This window comes from Argopecten irradians, chromosome 7 (assembly GCF_041381155.1).
Source record: "Argopecten irradians isolate NY chromosome 7, Ai_NY, whole genome shotgun sequence".
Lineage (NCBI taxonomy): Eukaryota > Metazoa > Mollusca > Bivalvia > Pectinida > Pectinidae > Argopecten > Argopecten irradians.
Window position 1 is genome coordinate 4296409 of NC_091140.1, and position 19782 is coordinate 4316190.

Sequence of the window (19782 nt, forward strand, 5' to 3'; positions counted from 1 at the left end):
AAATACGAGATCGAGCAATATGTAAGTAGCCTAACCCATTTCCCAATGTTGATTGATAGAGCTTAATGCCCTTGTTCATTACCGCAAAAATCACGATGCCCATACCATCTTTCAATACATAGTTTGTAATTTGTTCAAAATACATTTTTTTTAAGTGTATGCATTGTTAAAATAGAATATATGCTCGATATTTCAAACATGTATTCAATGTGGAAAATGGTTTCGATTGCACGTTTTGGACAAATGTATATATATATATATATATGTATGATCATATATTTATTTTTTGAGAAAAAAAAAGTATATGAAATTTAAAAAAACAAAACAAAATTTTTTTTTTATTAATATATTGATATTTTTGACAATGTATATATATTTTGTGAACACATTTTTAGAAAAAATATTTTATTGTATGAACATTGTTTCACGTGCCGTATTATTGTCTGATAGAATATCAAACATGGCTAGTGATGCTAACACATGTTTTTCATCTACAGTTGAGTACCGTGTACGGCGCTATAGTTAGGAGATACATGGTCAGTTAGCCGATGTTTATGGGTCTTCTGCACTGTTCAAACCAACTTTGAAAACAAGTGCGTTATTTTTTCAAAGTGGGTTATAAAACTGTCCATCTAATGCTTAGGTTACATTTTGGGCAGTGTGATCGACTTGGAAAGCGGATGTCAATTAGACTGGTTACTATATGTAATTAGAATTGATCAAAAATAAAAAATAAATATCCATATTCTTAAACAAGAGGCTCAGCTCACCTGGGGTTTTAGTAATTATCACAAAAACTCTTACAATTATAAAAAGCAATATTGACCCCACGATTTGTTTAATTTTGAATTCCCACCATATAACGATGCTATCAATTAAGGATTGATTGGCATTTTTGTTGCTTGCATTGACTGATGAAGAAAGTTAATCTCGTGCAAATGAAGTGAACTGCGAATCAGTTCATTAACCATTTGCACGAGATTAACTTTGTATAACATTATTATACAAATTTGCGACATTGTATCAGATATCGTACATGTATGTACACCCACGGAACAGCCGCAAGTCAGTTCTTCTCGTCACAAAGGCAACACAAAATATAGTTCCGAAAATAGCTTCATTCTTTGGATTATTTTGCGATTAAAAACAGCGATTTTGGAATATTGTTTTCATGTATAAAAATCATTATGATGCTTCAAATAGAAAACTTGCTGCGCAGTACTGGCAGTGCAGTGAATGTGTGATCCGGGTGCTCGATTAAGCAGGGGTCCGGTTTCAAAGAAAATGACGATTGGTGAAAATGCCGAATAGTTATTTATACATAATCAAACCTTTAAAATTCGATTTCAATGATTGTGGAATGTAACTGATTGTTGTATTTCCGTCTGATAATTATTTGCAGCTGACATTTAAATATTTATTCGCTGAACCTATTATGAAACCCAACCCCTGTGTCTATGGTATGCGATGGAGTCCAATAACACGGTGCTTTCGGGGCTCAATAAAATGTGTTCAATGTGGATTTAATCACAGATCACTGGAATAATTTTGTGTTATGTTTGAAGTGTGATAACTTCATTGTCAACTGGAGTTTTAGGATTAACATTCTAAGTGAAGTAAGTAGAGAAACATCGATTTTAAATGTTGGCTGTTTCCAACGATCCATTGTCGTGGGTTGACACTCACGAGTCACGACATCGTTTCGTTGATAATGGACGACAGGCCTAATGTAAATGAAATCAGCCTGTTTATAATCTGAGCGTATTTTCATGGAATCTATCGTTTCTACATATATGTCACTGTAAAAGTATCGTAACGATTGGCGTTCGATTATACCTAAGCCTAGATGCTATACGTGGCGAACCTCAATGCGTTTTCAGCATTTTTTTCTGGGGCTTCAAGCCTAAGTCACCGTTTCATCAAAGAAGACGTGTATATTACTGACACTTTCTAATATAAATTTATCAAGTGTTTCTGTCTGTGTTTCTAAATGTACAACTATATTACTAGTAGGCCTCCTCGCTGAAAGTTCATTCAAAATTGAAGCGGCGTAAAACTAGGTCACAATGTAAATAATGTCAAAATGTATTCTCACGCCGGTCAGAGGTCAGCGCGTGACCAAGCATCTTCATTAGGAAATGAACTGATCGGGGTTTACTAGTTTCATTGAGGCGGAGCGAAGTGAAAATGGTAATATTAACATATGACTATGCGTGTTTTTCAATGCTAAGTTTCAGAGAAGAAGTTGTTTATATAGATATCGCCAGATTGACCCGTTTTGGCCCAACCCCTCAGGTCCCATGGGATTAACCCACCAATTTTTAATCCCCACCCTATAAGGATGCTACCATTGCATTTTGAGTGGTGTTTTAGAGATTAAGTCGTTTATATGAAAATTGCCATATTGACATTTTTGGCTTCGCCTCTTAGGCCATCGGGAGGCAGCTCCGTAATTTGTACAATTTTGAATCCCCACCCTATAAGGATGTTACCATTGCATTTTGAGTGCTATGATGCGTAATTTCATAGAATATGTTGTTTATATGGAAATATCCGAATTGACCCCTTTTGGCCTCGCCCCTCAGGCCTCCGGGGCTCAGCTCCATCATTTGTACAATATTGAATCCCAACACTATCAGGATGCTACTAATGCATTATGAGTGTTATCCCACGCTCAAATTTAGAGAAGAAGTCGTTTATATGTAAATTGCCAAATTTACCTTCTTGGCCCCGCCCCTCAGGCCCTAGGGAGTCAACTCCATCATTTGTACAATTTTGAATCCCCAATCTATAAGAATGTTACCACTGCACTATGAGTGCTATCCCATCCGTAATTTCAGAGAAGAAGTCGTTTATATGGAAAAAGCCAAATTGACCCCTTTTAACCCCGCACCTCCGGATACTTGCCAGTCAGTATCCCATAAGAATGCTACCAGTCAAAATTCGTTAAATTCTGACAGTTATATTTGAAGTCATATTTCACACCAGGTTTCTCCAAAGTGTTTACCGATTTTATGGTTATTGCACAACCTAACCTTTTGTTATAATTTGGTATAAGTATAATACAGGAAACGAGAAATCAGAAAAATATGTAAAAGAAAATTACATTTGTTGCATGTTGGTTTTAATTGAAATATGCTGTTAAGAAGTTTCAGAAAAGATGGGCCGGTCGTAAACTTGTTCAGAGCCATATTTATCCATAATTCAGTGCCGTCCGCGTGCTTTCTAAATGTTTAAAAAGACGTTTGACTGGTTATACTATGTTACTGAAAGCAATTAGTTTCACTGGTTCGAGGATAATTTCAATGAAACAGTGCACCCTCATAATAGAACGGCATAACTGATCATGGAAATTTAATCTAACTGTCATTGTGCGTAGCTTACAAAGCTCAGTCTAGTCGGTCTATGTAATACAAAAACGGCTCCAATATACGATCTACCTTGTACATTTAAATGAGAGGGAGTCTTATGCAGTCTGAATACGCACACATACCCAAAATATAATCATGGGAAACATTGAATACAATTACAAAAATACAGCCTTGTTACAAACAAACTGCACCGTACTATTAAATTTCTTTTTATATGTGGTCCATGTCGTTTCTGTTGAGCATATTAGATTTTGGAGTTGTTTAACGCATTCAAAGAGTTTAGATTACCACTTGACTGCTACAATAATTTAAATGTATAACAAAACATCACATAGATATTCCGAACAAGACTTAATATGACTTCCGGGTACAAATATAGTATGGTATGAAGCAAAGGAATATTTTATCCGCATTACGTCTTAGGGTTTATAGTGGTCAACTAGCTTCTTAGGTGGAATGATTTTCTAGTTTGGCGAGACTTTTGATAAAGTAAACTCACTGTGCACTAATGCGTCTTAATTGAGTTAATTCATTCATCTGCATGCACTCATTGTCACTTGTTGCTTATATTTGTTTGGCAGATAACACTGGAATGGGATATTCAATCGGTAACCATGAGTGAAAAGGTAAGTTAGCTCACAGGCGTCTGTATCTGGTTTTGGAAAAATAAAATATTCTACCCATATTATATGAACAAGATAAGACACTCCATGAACCGGAAGTTGAGGGTACGCTCCAATTCACTTTGAAATTAAACAAATTTGACGAAAATATTGAGTGTCCGCTTGTTTAATCAACGTACCTTAATTAAGAATCCTCTTTTTGCAATGTATTGTGGTGTATATGTAATAATTAATACTGGGATACAAAGTGCATACAGTCAAAGGGAGATACTTACCATTCCTTTCACCGCATTCCGTATCTTGTTTTAGTTTATAAGAGTTGACCGGAATTCCGGAATTTATATGTTTTGTTTATTAGAAATTACGCGATAAAAAGTTGATGAAGAAAAACGGAGTCGTTACTCTATCACATGGTGGAGAATCCGGGTACCTGAACCCATCCTACAGACTCCAGTTGTGGTTCCCAAAGCGCCACCTCCACCACCACTTCCGAATCTCAATCGTCCGGTCAGGAAACGTCAAAAACCGATTAAGTATCGTGACACTGTAGACATTTCTATCTCTTCTGAGGAAAGTTCTTTATCTGAGGACGTTTATTACAAAGTCAAGAAAATTATCAGACAACGCAAGAATGGTGACTCTGTTGAATATCTTGTACAATTTGCCGGGGAACCTACTCAGAATGAACACTAAAGCCAGAAATGCCCTTCTTAAGTCTCAACCCCCAATGCTTCATTAGATGTAATGACTTTTGCATCAACTTGGTTACTCAGTCTAGTTTCAACCTACAAATGTAGTTATTTTGAATAATGGCTATTTTGAATACCATATTGAAGATATTTTTGTACCATGTATATGAGTTCATGTTCAGATTTTTGATACTGATCATGAGTTTAATGGAATATGATTGTTTGAAGTTGTTTCATACTGTTCAAAGTTGTTGAATTATCAGTTTCCTTGAATTGTTCTCTGTTTCTAAAATTTTCATGTTACCACAGAATTACAGAGTTTGTTTTTTTTTTAAAAAAAAAAGGTCTATGATTGATTGAATTGGTGGTGACTTTATTCAATTTAACACTTTGTGATTTAATATTTCCCATTTCTGATACAAGTGTAAAGAAAGGCACAGAATACCCTTAATGTTTACCAAGCCATATGTCTGTGACTGTACTTTATCCAGTTGAATGGTATGCAATAAGTGACATATTACTATAAGGCATATAATTATATATGTTTACAAGTCTTTGTTGACTGCATTACATACTATGTTCACTACACATTATGGTGCTATATATTGTACATGTGGAGCCAGTCATAGTGTTATATGGTTAATATTATGGAATATTTTGAATATGTATGAATCTGTAGAGAAAATGTGTAGAATTAATATTTCGGCTAGCCTACTTTAATTGTAAACATGTGAGAATGTATGTGATTTCAATGCTTCCATAATTTTTATCATGTATGGTACTTTTTTTATGAGATTTGCACTTCTCCCTGGCTAAGACTTGGGTAGCAGTTGTCTACATTGTCTTTTTCCACTATGCCATATTTGATGATGTATTTCAATGTGAATTTGTAATTGCATACACCAGTCATAATGCTTTAAATTTAGTATCATATGTTTTCATTTTAGTATTGCCTCTTCACTTTGTACCCAGTGGTAAAATTTGTCGATGTTATATCTTCCAAATTTTGAAGTTGTGGCCCGGATGTGGTGTATATGTAATAATTAATACTGGGATACAAAGTGCATACAGTCAAAGGGAGATAACTACCATTCCTTTCACCGCATTCCGTATCTTGTTTTAGTTTATAAGAGTTGACCGGAATTCCGGAATTTATATGTTTTGTTTATTAGAAATTACGCAATAAAAAGTTGATGAAGAAAAATGGAGTCGTTACTCTATCACAGTATGCCAGGTTTTTGTCGCGAAGTTACGGTTTTTTAATATAAAACCGGACATCAAGTATCCAAGTAGCGGACGATGCATCAACTATGGAACGGAAGTTAATCTTTCAAGCGAGCAGTTAATCTGATTGATTAATTGAATTAATTAACCAATCAGATTGCTTTGTGCAACTGCTCGCTTGAAGAGTTCTACTTCCGTTCCACGGTTGAAGTATCGGAGTGTCTCACCTTGTTCATATAGTTGGGGTAGGTAATTATATTTTTATAAAACCAGAAGCAGACGCCTATGGTTACATGTAGCTGCTATAAAAATGCCATTAAAATTATGAACACACAATATCTCTATCTATAGTTTGGTTTTTGCTTTCCATCCTATTAACATTAAGGGCCATTAGGATGTGTAGGAAAACTGCAGTATCCACATGGAAAATCACCGAACTTCGGTCAGTGAGTGGCAACAGGACATCATAGGAATGAAACCGAGAGAAAAGGCTAGTAGTAACATGTCGGTGGTACTGCGTTACTGACAGAGTAAATGACAGAGAAAATTGCCGGGTGGTGTGTAGAGGAATTATTCGTTAAAAATCGGAAATAAAAAAGATTCCATGAACTTTTTATTTCCAAACAATCTTGTTTCACACCCTATGTAAAGGCAATCGTTGCATTTGCTTTCATTTCACTTTCTGATTGATTTCAAGTTTATATTCTTTTATGCCACGTTCATTAAGTCAATACGTAATTGCATGCCAATTTGCAGACTATTTAAAACATGAAATTTTATTGTAAACAAATTAATTTTAACGGTAGTTTAATTTCAGTGCTTTTCGTGCTGTCATCGAAGCGCTATTGAGTGTACAACGCTAACTTTTTGATTAATTAATGGCAAGTTTTCATGTTTACAACACGTTTATAGTCGTAACGATACTCCGGTACTGATCGACAAGACTGCTCTAAAATAATACCTTGGCAGAATATCTCACTTGTCGTATCTGACGCATGATTTCCAAATGATTGTTTGATCTCACAACAGTCTTCGTGTTACGATTTTACAGGTTCCTCCACAGGTTCCTCCTAAACCTCCTAAGAAAGGTATGATTGTAAATCCATCAATATATTATGTGTGTATTTATTTAAATGTTGTTATACAAAGCTTTGTCTCAGTTAAATGATGTTAAAAAGTAGGCCTATATTCCAATTAAACGTTTGCTTTGCCTATGTTGTAATATCAGATTTTTTTTTTCTAAATTTGAAAGTAGGTTTGTCTTTTGATACATGCATATTTTGAATCTTTTTATAGATCATTCCACAACCAGAGAGGAATGGACACCAAGACCAGAGGAGGGGAGACTATATCCTGTATTATCAGTATGTTTAGCTTATTATTATCAGTCACATGGATATAAAACCATCAAAAATGTATCAGTATAGATATGTTTTAAACACTGTATATAAAATTCCATAAAATGTTATGTAATTCTTGCTTTTTTTCTATTATTCCGTCTTTACATATTATAGAGTTATCTCCCTTGCTAGTAGGTATTGATTTAGATGTAGTTTAGAGTTATCTCCCTTGCTAGTAGGTATTGATTTAGATGTAGTTTAGAGTTATCTCCCTTGCTAGTAGGTATTGATTTAGATGTAATTTAGAGTTATCTCCCTTGCTAGTAGGTATTGATTTAGATGTAATTTAGAGTTATCTCCCTTGCTAGTAGATATTGATTTAGATGTAATTTAGAGTTATCTCCCTTGCTAGTAGGTATTGATTTAGATGTAGTTTAGAGTTATCTCCCTTGCTAGTAGGTATTGATTTAGATGTAATTTAGAGTTATCTCCCTTGCTAGTAGGTATTGATTTAGATGTAGTTTAGAGTTATCTCCCTTGCTAGTAGGTATTGATTTAGATGTAATTTAGAGTTATCTTCCTTGCTAGTAGGTATTGATTTAGATGAAATTTAGAGTCATCTCCCTTGCTAGTAGGTATTGATTTAGATGTAATTTCTTGAGCAAAAATACGATGTTTTCTCTAACAAATATGAGGTTACGTTCATAAAGCATGGAAATAATCAGTATCCACTCTCAAGGGCAGATAACTATGTAATATACAGATGCCGAATGCTGTGCTGATTAGGATATATGTTATTTCATTGAAAGTGTAAGGCTTCCATTCATTTCATAAAATTTCTGAAACTAAACGCCTCTGCTGTAAATCAAAACTAAAATGTTCACAAGAACACTTAAGTGTAATGTTGAAATAAAAAACGCATTGTTTTTTCTATTAAAATGAACAGGATATTATAATTAATTCAAAATTATATTAATTTCCATACTACACACTAACCTTCAGATTTGGTAATCTTTCAGAGGATACCCACGCTACCAGATCACGAGGGTAAGAATAACTTAACGTTGATTAGCTAAAATAATGTAATTCAAACAAAATAAAAACACGCACTTGTTCAATCCAGTCTTTTTTATTCACTTTAAAACATGATTTTAAAAATAAATGATTCTCCTTTCCAATGAATGAAGTTACCCAATTCATAAAACTGCTAATTTTGTTTAAGAATGTTTTCCGTCGGATATCCCACCAGATAAACCGGACGAATCATCGGTATGTATAACATCTTCACCAAAGTATACTCTTATACCTATACTTTAAGATTAAATCATCGATCATACTTGATGTTTTATAACTGTTGCTACATTCGTGTTCTGGGCCTGGATGTTCAAACGGCGAAAAATCTGCTTTTCTGCATAACGTGTGATTACATCTTCTCAACAAATACTGTAGAAATCAGTAAAATTTTGTCAAGTTAGCTTCAAAGTTAGTTATTTCCTTTTGATTTGGAAATTGTCGTTAAACTGTGATTAGCCTAATCACCCTTTGAACAACTGGGCCCTGATTGTTACATGATTACTGCTTACTATTTTGAAAAGCAAAAACAAACCCTGAAAAGAAGTATGATCCTTTATCTATGATAATGGATAGGTAATTATTTTCTCATTGTAAATGTTTCCAACACTTTCCATAAATTCTTTATTATGCTTCACCTAAAGATTTATTTAATATTGAATTATCTTGCAGGGATTATTACTGACTCCGGATGACAGGGGTAAGAATAACAACAGAATAGTGGTGGTGATAATTAATGTTGTTTAAGTTATATGTGCCGTATTTGTCATAATCACGGATTGAGAAGAGCTTTTAATATGTTATTCACCACCAAAAAATATCTACATTGTAACAATTGCAGTACTTTCAATGTATTGGTTTTAATTTTACAATTACAAATAAGACCTGAAAATGATTTTGGCAGTACTGCCAAAAATCATTATATTAACATCTACAGTGAAGTGAAATCTGTACATACGTCAGACCATGAAACCAAATTGTGGTCTACAATTTCATTTTACATTTTTACAGTGATATTAGTAATTTTTGAGTGATTTTTGCAGGTACGTTTTCATTTAAACATAAATAATGTATAAAAACAACAATTTTACAGTACATAATTTCTTCTGTGTTGTAATAAACGTTTATAAAGCATCTGAAGCCATTTGAATGATTTTCACAGCTAAATCATCAAGCCTATTAATGAAGAAAAAATAACATGTCTAAATGTTTGCCCACTTACAGTGTCATATAACTTTAAATGAAGCAGCGTGTTTATTGCTTTCTTAAATGTAATCAAGAACATATCATATTTCATTTTTCTAATAATTAAAATTTACTTAATTAGGAAAGCTAAAGTTATTTCTAATGTTCATTGTACGTTTCCTTTTCATGTCTGATCTTTAAGAAATAATGAATTAGACAAGTTATATACTGTTATATTCCCTGAATTCATCATTGATAATGAAGAGTTGCACTCATTAATTCCGTTTTAAGGATATGTAATAAAGTATGTATAAGAAAAACTAAATATTATCTTTATTGTTTTAGAATCACCTCCGCCTGATTTTCCACAGAATAAAGTCGATGTGTTACCAGTACGTATAGATTTACACATTTGTATTATCAAAGTAACGTACATTGATATGATCGGCCATGTCACAAAACCTTCAAACCCGATATATCTTAGTTCTGTTCATAATTATATCCAGACGTCATGTAGCCACGCCTCGTTCTCGCACGAGCACGTGTAGTGCAAAGTCACGTGCTGTTTGATTGACAACTGATGAACTGTCAGTTAGAGTTATCGCTATGTGATGTTGGATGATTATCTCGATAAACATGAACATAACATATTATTTTGGATTGCGCTCATCGTATATAGAAACAAAGTTGAAAGTATTACCTATATTTTCATTACAAATGATAATAATGTGATACATTACACTCATGACTATGTGATATAAAATTATTAAAGCATGATTGGCATATGATTAAGGTCAGGTAGGAGTCCCGTGTAAGTTATGTGGTTAAATAGGAGTCAATTGTTTGGTTGGTCTAGTTTTGTTGGAATCAAACGATATTTTTTAATTCATTAAAATTTCAAAAATAACACAAATTGGAAACTATAACTTGCTGTCAAAAAAGGTCATCAGGTGTTCTTGTATACCAGAAAAAAACCGTCATATACATGTATCATATTATATTGCATTGAGCAATATATTTTTATATTATAAACTTCGGCAAAGAATATTATGAACTCGCAAGGGACTCCGAGTTTGATCATACATGTATGTCATATCATGATGTCATAATCCCTGGGTATCTGTAAACAACATGGCCACCCAAGGGCCCAAATTAACACTCTTCCTTTGGCATTCTTTCAGGAGGAATCACCGCCAACAGAAGATGAAGGTAAGGCCAACCAGTCGGTTAAGGTACCTGTAACGCTTTTAAATGGCTGTCAGTAAACAATTACCTGCCGTCACGATTCGATGACGTCGTCATACAATGGCGGTCTTCGCGGGATTTTTACAACAAATTCTGACGTTGAAATTATTCGAAATGTAGCTTCATTTAAGTTTGCGTCTTGATAGGTTATTGTTTGCTCTCCATGGCACACAAAAATACAAAATAAGACTCGTTTCATAAAGTTCCATTTGAAATGAACACCCATTTAAACTCCTATATATAAAATTAGAAATATCCCATTTTCATTTTGGATTTTTTTAATTATAGTTAGTGATATGGTTCAGTGCTTTAAATGAAAAGATTGTGTCATTGGCTATTTTGTGATTGAGTCTTCATTATTAAAAGAGACTCAAGTATGATAATAGTATATTACGATAAAATCATATAATGATATTTGTGACTGTATTTTTAAATGATATGTGTTAGCCTTCAAACAAATTATAAAACGGATAAAATCATTTAAAACAGATAATTTCATTTCGAAGACTACCATTTATTCTATTTAATACTCGCTAAATAACGTAAACCAAAATAAAATTGCTCTAAATATGAAATATAAAACGAGATATTCTAATGCTAAACTTTGTGTTTCAGAATTTCCCAAACTGGATTTTCCACAAGATAAATATCATCATGTGTTATCAGTATGTAGAGCTTCTTAACTTTACATTTAATACCGTAAAACTATTAGAGTTATTCATGGCGTAAAATTTTTGCTTGTTTCGCATCTCTGCGAATATATACACGCTCGAATAGATCAACATGATCATATGATTGCAAGATAGTTTTTAAGTTGTGATATTGTCATTCGTCGATCTGTCTGAAAGCTGAAAAGCAAAATAATCACACACTAAACTATCCACATTTACATGTTCAAAAAACTGACAAAACTCACTACATCCAGAATACATTGTTGACGAGCTCATGTACATTGATGAAGTTCAAATTTAGAAATGATTGTTGACTATGTTGATACCTCGAGTTACATATCTTTCAGAGGCAACCGTCCACACCAGATGACGTAGGTAAGAACACCTAGGTTTATACAATGGAATGGCCTAATAGCTGACAATATCAATGAAAATTAAATAAAAATAAACTTATTGTGTTTCAAACCTACCAGTCAGACCTGAACGGTTGTTACTTTATGCCGTTCTATGTTCAATATGTAGGAGGATAAAAGTGAGATATTAAAATGACAATTTTGAGCAATATCCCTCGAGTTCAATATCAATATTGGATATTGTCACCCGGGTATCTTTTTTTATTACATTTAGACATAAATAAATGAACAGTTTGTGATCGGATATTTTAATAAGTGTGAACTTGTCAGCATTGCTGGAGACTGATATAAAAAAGAAGAACCGCGATATATTGCACAAGATCTTCTTCTTTTGAAAGATTTTAATAAAGTGTAATTTTAAATGATTAGAAACACTCTTTAATTAAAACTAAAACAAAAGTTATATTGGAAGTCCTAAGATTAATATTTACGTCCATAGCCAGGATTTTCTCCATGTAATGTATGATAACGTGGAGATGTTTTTCATAATTTTTACAGTGAGGCGCTCTTGTTATATTTTTTTTCAGAATCCTCTACTGAATTGGAGTTCACACAGGACAAGTATGAATACCATTTCACAGCCCCGCCTCAGTTTACGTATGATACATCACCATCAGGTCGGGAACAGGAAAGTAACACTATCATTTTACCACCTGTACCAAAACCAAGACCAAAGCCCCGTAAATCATTAGGTCTCATCCCTACAAACATACATCCATTGGATCAACAGGAAAATGAACAGAAGTCATCAATAGTCCGAGATCAAATGGAAACAAAAATTGAGAGTTCCGCCATACCAGAAAGACCTAATCCTTATCCAAAAGACTTTACAAAAACAGCAGATATTTATCCAGGATATCCGCATGAAGAAAGGCGAGATCACCAATTGCCTAGTACATGTACTCAGCCGCGTCAGAGTGAAATGTGTCCTCCGAAGTCAGAAGATACACATTTTGCATCAGCACAGTCTCCTTTAAAACAGGAGATTGACGACACACCGCCACCGATACCACCACGACCAAGCAACCACCCCCACCATCTCGCACAACAAGACAGCGGTGTTAATGAGGTAAGAACACAACAAAACAGCGGTGTTAATGAGGTAGGAACACAACACACGAGCGGAATGGTCATATATACAATATCGGATGGAATAACATATCGTTACAAATAAACGCCTTATAAATAAATGATAACAACAAACTATTTTCAATGCACCTCCTTAGAAGATAAAGGTATCTTGCTATTGTTTATATGTTTCTTTGTTTTTATTTTTCAAGATTAATATAAGAATAATTTTACTTTATCAAAGCCATCCATTATTTTTCATTCATTCTTTCATACTCTACTGGATAACACGTACACAAGCTGTCGGCTTGTTGTTACACTCGTACCTTATGTAAACATCTGGTTTTATAATATATTGTTTGCTTGTTTTGTTTATTGGTTTTTTTCTAATTTATCTTCAGTATTATAACATATTTAAATACTAAGTACTCTAGTTTGGTAGCACATCGATGAACTGTTTTGTGTCAAGATATCGTAATTATTCCGTGTGTTAATTCAAAGTATTTCATAGGTAGGCTTTGTAAACTTTCATTTCACATGAGATTAAGATAACAATACTGTATCTTGAACGGTTATTAATTAAATATGTCATGTTTTCTTCTTCTCTTTTGACGTCCAGAAGGTTGCCCCGGAATTTCGACAGACATTGAATAAAGAAGGTTGAGTCATTTTTATCAATTAATGTATAGATGCTACGTCGTTTGTAATAGTTGATAATGTCTTTCTCAGTAATAATTTTAATGATAAATTACATATCGTCCTTAGCATTGCTAATCTCTATCAGATTATGGGTAATATATATCTTGCTTAAATGTAATATTTTATTTCGATCCGATACATGACTTGCAGATAAACAACCTCACCTCGAACCTTCTATGCCTGGGATTGATCTGTCCGCCAAACCACCATTGCCACCAAGGATTCCCATAAAGCCTACGTCTTCGTCAAAACCGGAGAAAGATGATCACGAGGTATTCATAAAATTCCATTATGATCTATCAGAATTACTGAGTGAAACAATCAAAGGGAAGCAACTCTGAGAGATAGTAAATCTCTAAAATCCGTGTGCGTATTTAACCTATAACACATGCTGAATGGTTTTATACCATGAAAATATACGTAAAAACTATATTTTCGTATGTAAATCTCTCAGAATGTGATAGATAATTGACCACGGCTAACATTTAAAATGTGTAACGAAAAATCAATGATGTGTGACAAATAGATGAGATACCACGGACAAATAACAGTTCAAGAGAATGTTGCAAATGTTGATACACAGTATATACGTCTAAAGGATTTGATTTGGGGAGGAGGAGGGCGATAGCTGCAGCGCAGTTATAAATGACAATCTTAGTATCATGCTAGTAACTGTGGATAGAAATATTTCGTGTATGTTTTGATTTTTTAAGTACACATTAATTCAGTGTCTGTTAAATCTCTCCCCCAATTCATCATTCTTAAGTAATCACATTAGTACTACAGTACACGAACAACGTTACACCATGTGCGCACGAAGTATGTGCGATGAACGCACTATAGCTTAAAACAAACGGTTTATTCGTCATATTTCGTGATATTTGGTGAATGTAAATGGAAATATGTTAGTGCAATAGAGGTATGTTATCAGATGTGGTAAAGTTATGTTTGAATTACTTTCTCTTTTAATGTCTGATAGGTCTCCACAGAATCCCAAAAGCCGGTCAAGCAAACAAATGGTATGGCTGTCATTATTCTTCATTTTATGTGGAACGGCATACTAATTTATTCTGTTTGGAACGTAATAATTCGTTATTCTACTTGAAACTTCATGAATATACTGTAATAACTAGATTTATCTGCTATATGAGAAGTTGTTTGTTTTTTTTCATTGACATCTGTTTTAAGTCAGTATATGGACTATGATACGAGAAATGAATAGGGCACTTATACACGTTTCGTGTGACTTTATTGCTTTCACAGATAATACAGCGACCAAAGCACAGTCCATACCAGAAATTGCAGCCGGAGGTTTATATCCTCTTATAAATGTTTGTATAATTTCATTATTCTGACAAATACCTTTATATTACAAAATGCATTTGCTCATTCTCTTCTTTTATGTTTTTCCAAACACCTAAACTTAAGCTTGAATTAAAATGTTTGCATATTGTCCAGCCTAAATCGTTAGTATACTGAATTTGTTTTTATGTGTCTGCAAGATTTTCCGCTTACACCATTTCATACGTGACATGGTCGTGTGTTTGTCGGATAACTATCCTCATCTATTATATGAAATTCATATCAATTTATATTTTATTTTTAATTCATATCAATTTAAATTTATTTTTAAATTCATTCCTTAAATATATCATTTTTTTCAGTCACTGAACACATAAATATTCTCATTTTAATGATCCTTGCAACCCTTAAAGCATCCATGTAATCCTCTAAGTGGAAGTTTTAATGTCGTTTATTTGAAATTCTCCATTTGTATTTGCGTACTTTCCAAAACGTTTCCATGAAGAAGGAAACCTTCAAATAACCCATTTCAAAAGAGACACCTCTTTCGATCTTTAACAGTGTATCCCCTCACCCTAAACTTATATTTCTTACGATCTTGTCACGATATGGATAACGTCTCAATTAGTTGATCTTTGATCATTTCTACAATATTAGAGCCTTAATAAATGAAGATATAAACAACATTGTATTAAAATGTATCCATTGTAGGTGGATACTCAAGCTGACCCAGATCATGAAGAGAAGACGACTCTACAGGATGACACGTAAGCTCTGAAAATCAATTCTTTATTTTAACGCAATGCGAACTGCGATCTACAAATAATACAAAAGCAATAAAATGAACATCTTATTTTCTCTTATCCGGGATCCGCCCGACACCAAACTAAAAAAAAAATCTGTTCCCTCACAACATTATTGTGACGAAACACAAAGGCTTTGCCGAGTCATCTCGACTTTCCATGTCGAGCACCAAAAGAAAGTTTTATTGTAAGATACAAAACCTTGTATTCAATTAATCCTGCAACCATTTCCTTATAGATGACATTGAAAACGAAAGCAAATTGCCCGTTATGTACTTGGTTTCGCTCGAAGCGAGACGCTTCTTTGATGCGAAGGAAAATATTCATTCACTAACCGAATAAGAGTACTTCTTTTTACTACCATGGGAAATATTTAAGCGCCTTCGCAAACAGTTTCAGTAATTTTGCTCAATCTGTAATGTCACTGAAACAATATGGAAATACTCAAAAACAATCATTATCCATCAACGAATTCCTTTACAATACTTACGAGAATTTCGATATCGTAAAAATGCCGTCCTATTTCATTCACCACAAGGTTAAAGTTGCGAGTCAAGTTAGAAAAAGTTCCATTAGATGTGAAACAAAGTCACGTGATCGTATTGACGGATAAAGGATTTCGCATTGACGGATAAAGCAAAGGTTAAAAAGGGCAAAGCCTATATATTAAATTCTTTTCTGATGTGGATTAAATGTTAATACGAAAACACCAAAACACACATCCTTATGTTTGTTTTACAGAGAATTTCAAAGTGAGTTTCTGCAGATTACGTTTGATGTCCTGCTACATCCTAGCGCCAGAAAGGAAGACACAATGACATTACTGAGGCTACATTGCATGGGTAATCATGAGGCAAAGAAAATCAAACTGGAGATACAGGCTTTACAAGACATTCGGTATGCTTCAAATTTTATTCCTGTCCAAGAAATCCCAAACTATGCTAATTCAATGTTGTCTTAGCACTCTAGAATTTTTATTTCATTATATTTTGTTTATTTTAGCAGATTGAATTAGCTCTTAACTTATTTTTCTAAAAAACACCTCATGGTTACGTCTTATTTTCTGCTATGATAAATGTAGATGAATATGATCTAGAATTTATTTAATCGCCAATGAAAAATAACGAGATTTTAGCTCTAAATTCAAATAATCTGTATCAATGTTCAGTTATATTGATGCTACTCGTATCCTTCCACTTCTTTAATAACATCATTTCTAAAAAAGCAAAAATAATTCCCAACAACAAATTATTTTTAAGTGAAATTCGAGATGGCGGTCATTTTGATGACGTCATAACCGGAACTTGTACAATGTTTACATTGGTTTTTGTTGTTCTTGTTGTTGTTTAAAGTGAATGTGGTCAAAAAACTGATTAGAAATAGTAGTTTGCTGTTGGGAAACATTTTTGCTGCGTCAAGCCAAATATGAAAAATTTGCTGAAAAATCACCATTTTTGAGCTTAAAATCTGGGTTTTTTTTTCATTTCCTAAGTAGAAATCACTACATGCATTGGATTATTTGGTCCTGATATGTATTTGTTGTTCTGTTGTGGTAAATTTGGTACCTCATTTGTCTATTTCGGTTGAAAAATGTCAATGTTATGACTATTTTTCATTATTTAGTGAAACTCGAGATGGCGTCTATCTTGATGACGTCATAACCGGAAGTTCATCCCAATGTTAACATTTTGATTTGTGATCAGTGGATCATAAGGGTTAAGAAAAATATTGGTTCGGAGGTTTGGGAGGGCGCATGCGGGACCCTCCTAGCCCATGGCCTATTATGCTCGTCAGTACACCAGTTGACAGTATTGTATGAAGTGTAAAAAAATTTTCCTCGTGGACGGATTTCAAAATAACAATAAAGAATTGTTATTATTAAATATGTATTTGACATCAAAACAGAATATATGTTCAAGCATTATAACGGTAATAAAGAACAACATGTCTCGCTGGTCGGGGCTATAACCGGTGGGCTTTCCTCAGGAATGTTCGGGGAATTCCATAGATACGTCAGTATATATGTACGGTCACTCCTCACATCTAAATATACAGAACATCTTATTGTCGGAGAATAATTCTGGCAGCGTCTAAGCGAACAATAGGTTAACAGATCATGTACAGGTTTTCAGGAAAAAAAATACATGTATCCGAAACAGTATCATCAGCTTTATCATCCGTCTTTGCATTCACAATAGGCCTACACACACCATGCAAGCACTTGTTTATGTTCCGTACACTAAAATGAAAGTCATGACTATGACGAATTTAGTCTATATCGCGTTCGTAGATCGATACATATATGACAAATATTCAGCAGCTCAACGGTCATACCATCAATAGGCTATATCACAGTTACTTTCCTCGGTTGAAAATCAAATATGGCGGCTCGGTCCACTTCGGACCGCATCACTACACTGACAACGATACATACCGGTAGTGGTTCCATCTCGGCTATGCGTGGTTACCTCATTTTTTTTCGAAATTGACATTATTGATATATGATCAAATTTATAGATTTATAGTAGACTTATTTATGTAAATATATAGATTGAACAGTTTTTGATTTCGTTAAAGGTGGTATGAACGCAATTGGATTGGTAGTTACGCGCTACATTGAATATGTCTGTATCCAATTGCGTTCATACCACCTTTAACGCAATCAAAACACTGTTGAATCTCCATAAAGAAACATTTGGTTTGTTCAAAGACCCATAATAATTATGTATGAAACATGTTTTCAGACCTCACTTCATTTGCCTTTTTAATAGAGATAGCAATGTATTTTTTGCGTATTGAGATCATTTGACCTTATGAGTCTAACTAGCTTATCCATAGTCATCCATTTAATGTAAAATGAGTTATTATTACATGCCACATGCGTGAAATTGATTGGCCTTTTACCACTTTGTTGCGATGTAAATATGAATTAACTTCCAAAGTATCTTTCATAAAACAGTGACAACTAATAAAGAAATTACTATTCATATTTCAACATTTATCTGGTTTACATCTTTTCAGGAACGAGAAAAAGTATCGAGGGTATCTGAGATACGTTGTCAGCGCACACTTACCACAAAAATGGCTGAAGGAGTCCCACAGGCTACAGTATATCTACGAACTAAGCTCTGACGGCAGATCATGGAAATCTGAATATTGGCATGATACAGCGAACGACACTCATCATCGAGTACTTAGCTTTAAAGAAACAGGTGACGAGAATATCATAAGTAAAACTACGAACTTTGTAACGGGATAAAACTCCAAGCATATTGGCTCTTTTTTCATAATAGTGTTTGAACTGCAAAATTTTAGAAAAAAAATAAGCATCAGGGCCCAGTTGTTCAAAAAGTGATTAGGCTATTCACAGTTTTCAATTTCAAGATAAAATGATTTCTGGTAACACAAATTTTAAAGCAATCTTCAGAACTCCACTCTTTACTTACTTGCTGAGTTTAGTGAAGATGTAATTATATTTTTTTAATTTAAGATAAATGATAATTTACCTATCATATGATTAAGCTAATCATGCTTTGAACAACCGGGCCCAGAACTTTAACTGTGAAGCGTTGAATGAAAAAATGAGGTATTTTTATCTTAATAAATTAAGGGTACGGGTAAAATGTACAGCTGTTCTATTGTTAATAATAACAGTTTAATATTTAGTAACCTCTGGAAAATTGTGTTGTATTTAGCGAGCTTCACAGATAGAACTCCTATGTAGGGCTTTGTTTATTTTACTTTGAATTTTTGTTTAACCTTTTTATTCTAATTCAGAGCTACGTAAATTGGTTCTAAGGGAACAAAAGAGATGTGAAAAGAGTGATTCAAGTTCTAGGCCTACGGTAGATGTGTATGATGGCGTGATCCTTAGAGATTCCAGAATCTCCATCAGGAAGGTGTTCTCTCCTGGGATCGATCAGAGTGTATTGCTAAGTACCATTGAACCGGTGTGTGAACAGTACTTCCCAAACCTTACTGAGGAGAAATTCTCCATCGACCAATTCATACACAAGTTTAAAACGGCACGCAAAACATTTTATAAGCGATACTTTGACTCCAGAAACATTTCCGTAAG

General features: G+C 33.8%; 1 protein-coding gene across 1 annotated transcript in view; it reads left to right on the forward strand.

Annotated features, from left to right (window-relative positions):
* The first annotated feature begins 8970 nt into the window (after positions 1–8970).
* Positions 8971–19782, forward strand: part of LOC138327328 (E3 ubiquitin-protein ligase rnf213-alpha-like) — a 70204-nt gene continuing 59392 nt past the window's right edge. Inside the window, exons 1-14 of the mRNA XM_069273341.1 lie at positions 8971–9018; positions 9849–9895; positions 10685–10712; positions 11364–11413; positions 11767–11794; positions 12360–12901; positions 13520–13559; positions 13750–13871; positions 14579–14618; positions 14863–14930; positions 15613–15668; positions 16446–16601; positions 18726–18916; positions 19482–19777. Of these exons, the coding sequence (XP_069129442.1) occupies positions 12599–12901; positions 13520–13559; positions 13750–13871; positions 14579–14618; positions 14863–14930; positions 15613–15668; positions 16446–16601; positions 18726–18916; positions 19482–19777 (1272 nt within the window). The 5' untranslated portion in view covers positions 8971–9018; positions 9849–9895; positions 10685–10712; ... (1 more) ...; positions 11767–11794; positions 12360–12598. The remainder of the gene's footprint in view (positions 9019–9848; positions 9896–10684; positions 10713–11363; positions 11414–11766; positions 11795–12359; positions 12902–13519; positions 13560–13749; positions 13872–14578; positions 14619–14862; positions 14931–15612; positions 15669–16445; positions 16602–18725; positions 18917–19481; positions 19778–19782) is intronic.